The sequence below is a fragment of the Anneissia japonica genome, unplaced genomic scaffold, assembly GCF_011630105.1.
Source record: "Anneissia japonica isolate Jap-2015-1 unplaced genomic scaffold, ASM1163010v1 scaffold4988_len2956909_cov206, whole genome shotgun sequence".
NCBI lineage: Eukaryota > Metazoa > Echinodermata > Crinoidea > Comatulida > Comatulidae > Anneissia > Anneissia japonica.
The window spans coordinates 264,435-267,922 of NW_022696345.1; the positions used below are offsets into that span (position 1 = coordinate 264,435).

The window sequence follows — 3,488 nt, forward strand, 5'->3', positions numbered from 1 at the left end:
TATTTATTTATATATTTTTATATTTATTTGTATATTTATATATATATATATATTTGTAATATGTATATATATATGTATATATATATGTATATATTATATATGTATATATATATTATATATATATATATATATATATATTATATATATATATGGCTATATACTTTCCTGTCAAGAAAGGCAGATACACTAACTTTATAAGCCTATGTCAATACTTAGTGTTGGAATTTTCAGTAAAAATTAATCAATTTCTTATTTCTCGCCTTTAACATCGAATTTCATTTTTACTTTTAGTTTTGAGTCCTTGCCATCCGAACCCATGTAAGAATGGTGTCTGCATAAGTAACTTTTTCACAAAACTTCTCCGCGGAGGATACAAGTGTAAGTGTGACAGTGGATACTCTGGCAAGCATTGTGAAGAAGGTATGTGTTAGGTTACTTTAGTTATTTTCTTTTGTTTGTTTTCGTGTTTGTGGAAATTACAAAGTTAAACGGAGTGGTTTGTGAGTAAGGTTTTTTTTTTCCCGTCCAATCCCACTTCCTGTCACGGTGGTACAGGAATTTTTAGGTCGGCTGATTGATTAATAAATCTTTTTGTATGTTTTTTTTTACGTGAATAATTTTGTATTTTGTATTGCTTTCACATCAGCTTTAAAGCAAATATCTACCTTTTGGTATAATAGACCTGTGTGCACAGCTCCAATGTGTTAACGGTGGGATGTGTGAAATAGCATATCTGCTGGGACGAGCCCTGTTCTTTTCTGAATTGTCGATAATTGATCAACAATTTAAGCAAATATTGTGTCAATTTTCATAGATTTAAAGCAGCCTTCACTTGGCCCTCCCTGCAAGTAACGCTAACACCTGTGTAAAACTAATGCTTTATACTTCAGTGCAATTGCAAATCGATGATTTGCAATGCATAATACGAGAAGAACAAGAAATAATTTATATTTATTTCCTAGTCTAGTTTTTGTATTTTCTGTATTCAACTTTTGTTCTGTGATCACTGTAGAATGTTTGGTTTATCCACGTCATAATAGTTTCCATTGTTTCACAGAGTTTAACTGTTAAAACATTTTCATTTTCACCTATAGATATCCTCAGCCCGAAGAAGCAACTGATCTTAACGTCATTGATATAAATGACAAGTTTTCTTTTTTTTATATTATTATTTCAATGAATTCATATAAATTGAAAAAAGAATTATTGAAATTGGGCAATGTTGTTTTAACCCTGTTAAAAGAATATACGTCCAACTGATAATATTTACACCAATCACGCTTAATAATCGGTTGTTTGATATATTTTCAGGTTGTAAAGGTTACAAATGTTGGTGGTAAGAGGACGTCATACTGTGTTATGTCACCAAAAAGAAATCAAAATCTGCTTACTTTTCAATCGATTTGCTCACTGCCTGTAACCTGCTTACACTATTTGAATTCTGCTTTGATTTTTTTTGGGAATTCTGAATTAAATTGTATTATAGTAACAATATACCGTAGTGTATTATAGGAATACTTTATAGTGTATTAAAGTAATACTATGACATATAGCAATATTATACACTGAATTATAATAGTAATAATAATAATAAATCTTTATTCAGCATTAAAATGTCACACAAGCAAAGGCAAAATCTAGAATAAAATTTATTTCAAATTTTACCTTTGCTTTAATGAATATGAAAATAGACCAAGTAAAACAATCACTTATAACTAAATTTAAAAACAGCATAATGCACAATTGTAAAATTGATAGAATCACAAATTCTATTATGAAATCTACCAAATGATACTAAGAACAAATCTCATAATCAATGTCATTGTATGCATGTAAAATATAATCCCAAATCATGAAGAATTCAACACTTTCTGCTATTGGTTTGATTATATTCTTTTAATATTTTACTTCTGTTATTTGCTAAGATTATTGGAGCTAATTTGCAATTGAAATTACACCAAGTGTAGAAAAAGAATAAAAAATATTGTCAAATAAAAACGTAATAGTGTGGTTACCGTATTGTTAATTGTCGGATGGTATGTGTACGGCAAAATATAAGATGCGTAAGTCACACAAATCAATATTCTAACAAATTGAAAGAGCAATAATCGTGAAAAGCTAATAAGACACAAATTTTTTGAAAGGTTTCCCAAGTTCTCCGCCCTCCCCACGAGATTATTCTTATAAAAATTGCTGATTTCATTTACTACATATTTGCATTAAACATTTAAAAGATTATTCAAACTGTAATGATTTTAAAAATTTATCGTACCCGATATTAATATAAAATAATATTTTGATAAAATTATTTTATATAATTCTGTCATCACATATAAAAACGGCTGACATGATATTTTCCGTTGCTAGTGTTGACACTTTTCACAATTTCAAATTTATTAAAAAACTGATTCTGACCGAGATTTTGACACTTAAACATATCTCAGGCCTACTCGAACGACCGCATTGTGCGAGATGCGAAGTACAAAAACTAATCCCATTAGAGAGGGCGCACTTTATTGACTGTATCAAAGATACTAGAAATACAAGATAGAGTTCTCGCATTGTAAAAATGAGGCGGAAGTCGTGCTCGTGCCCAACGTAGGCAGCCTTTTTAACCATGCAAGTTTCCTATACTTCGTGCCCAACGTACAGGGCGCCCTTCTGTTGCTAAGTATATCCAGACGCAAAAGGCGCCCTTCCTTTTCCACTAATGGAGGAAATTTTTTTCACTAAGATCGAGTGCGTCCGGCCATGCGATTCTGCGCTGTATTGTTGTTTTATTCTTTGCTGATTCATGATTATGCTTTAATTGTTTTGGGTATTATTTGGATAATAGCAATTAATTCTAACGCCACCAAGGAGGTTATGTATTCACCGATGTCACTGTCTGGTTGTCTATTCCAGTTTGTTTTTATATCTAGTAAATAAAAAGTGATTGGTAAAAACTCATAATATCGGTACGGAACGTCGGTAAAGAAGTGCAAGATACAGTCATCATTATGAATTCTTGTGCTTTACTGATCCATACTATTGGTAGGCCTATTATTTCAATGCTTTCCAACCCATTATTATTGACATTGAATACAGCTCTGATACTCACAGTATATATTTTTTAATCACAAATTAGAACTGCATATATATAGTTTTAAAACAATGTGCATTCACAAAATTTATTTACAACACAAGTTTATGTAATTACTGTAGGCCTATATCCCGTTTAAAAAAGTATAAATATATATATATATATAAATATATATATATATATAATATATATATAATTATATATATATATATAAAGATATAAAAAGATAATATAAAAACTCGGCCTTATTATTCTAATTAGAGACTAAAAAGCGGATATAGGCTATGCTAGGTAGGTAGACCATGGAAATCCCGGTTCAAAAAGTGGTCTTATGTAATTAGAGTTAGACCTGTATTAATATTATTAAATTTCCTGTACCAAAAGAGCTCCATTTTCACGTCATTCA

At 30.0% G+C, this 3,488-nt stretch overlaps 1 protein-coding gene across 1 annotated transcript in view; it reads left to right on the forward strand.

Annotated features, from left to right (window-relative positions):
• LOC117101880 (low-density lipoprotein receptor-related protein 4-like) overlaps nt 1-2,003 on the forward strand; it is a 9,476-nt gene extending 7,473 nt beyond the window's left edge. The window contains exons 9-10 of the mRNA XM_033241997.1: nt 292-420; nt 1,312-2,003. Coding sequence (XP_033097888.1) covers nt 292-420; nt 1,312-1,340 — 158 coding nt within the window. The 3' untranslated portion in view covers nt 1,341-2,003. The remainder of the gene's footprint in view (nt 1-291; nt 421-1,311) is intronic.
• The last annotated feature ends 1,485 nt before the right edge of the window (nt 2,004-3,488 follow it).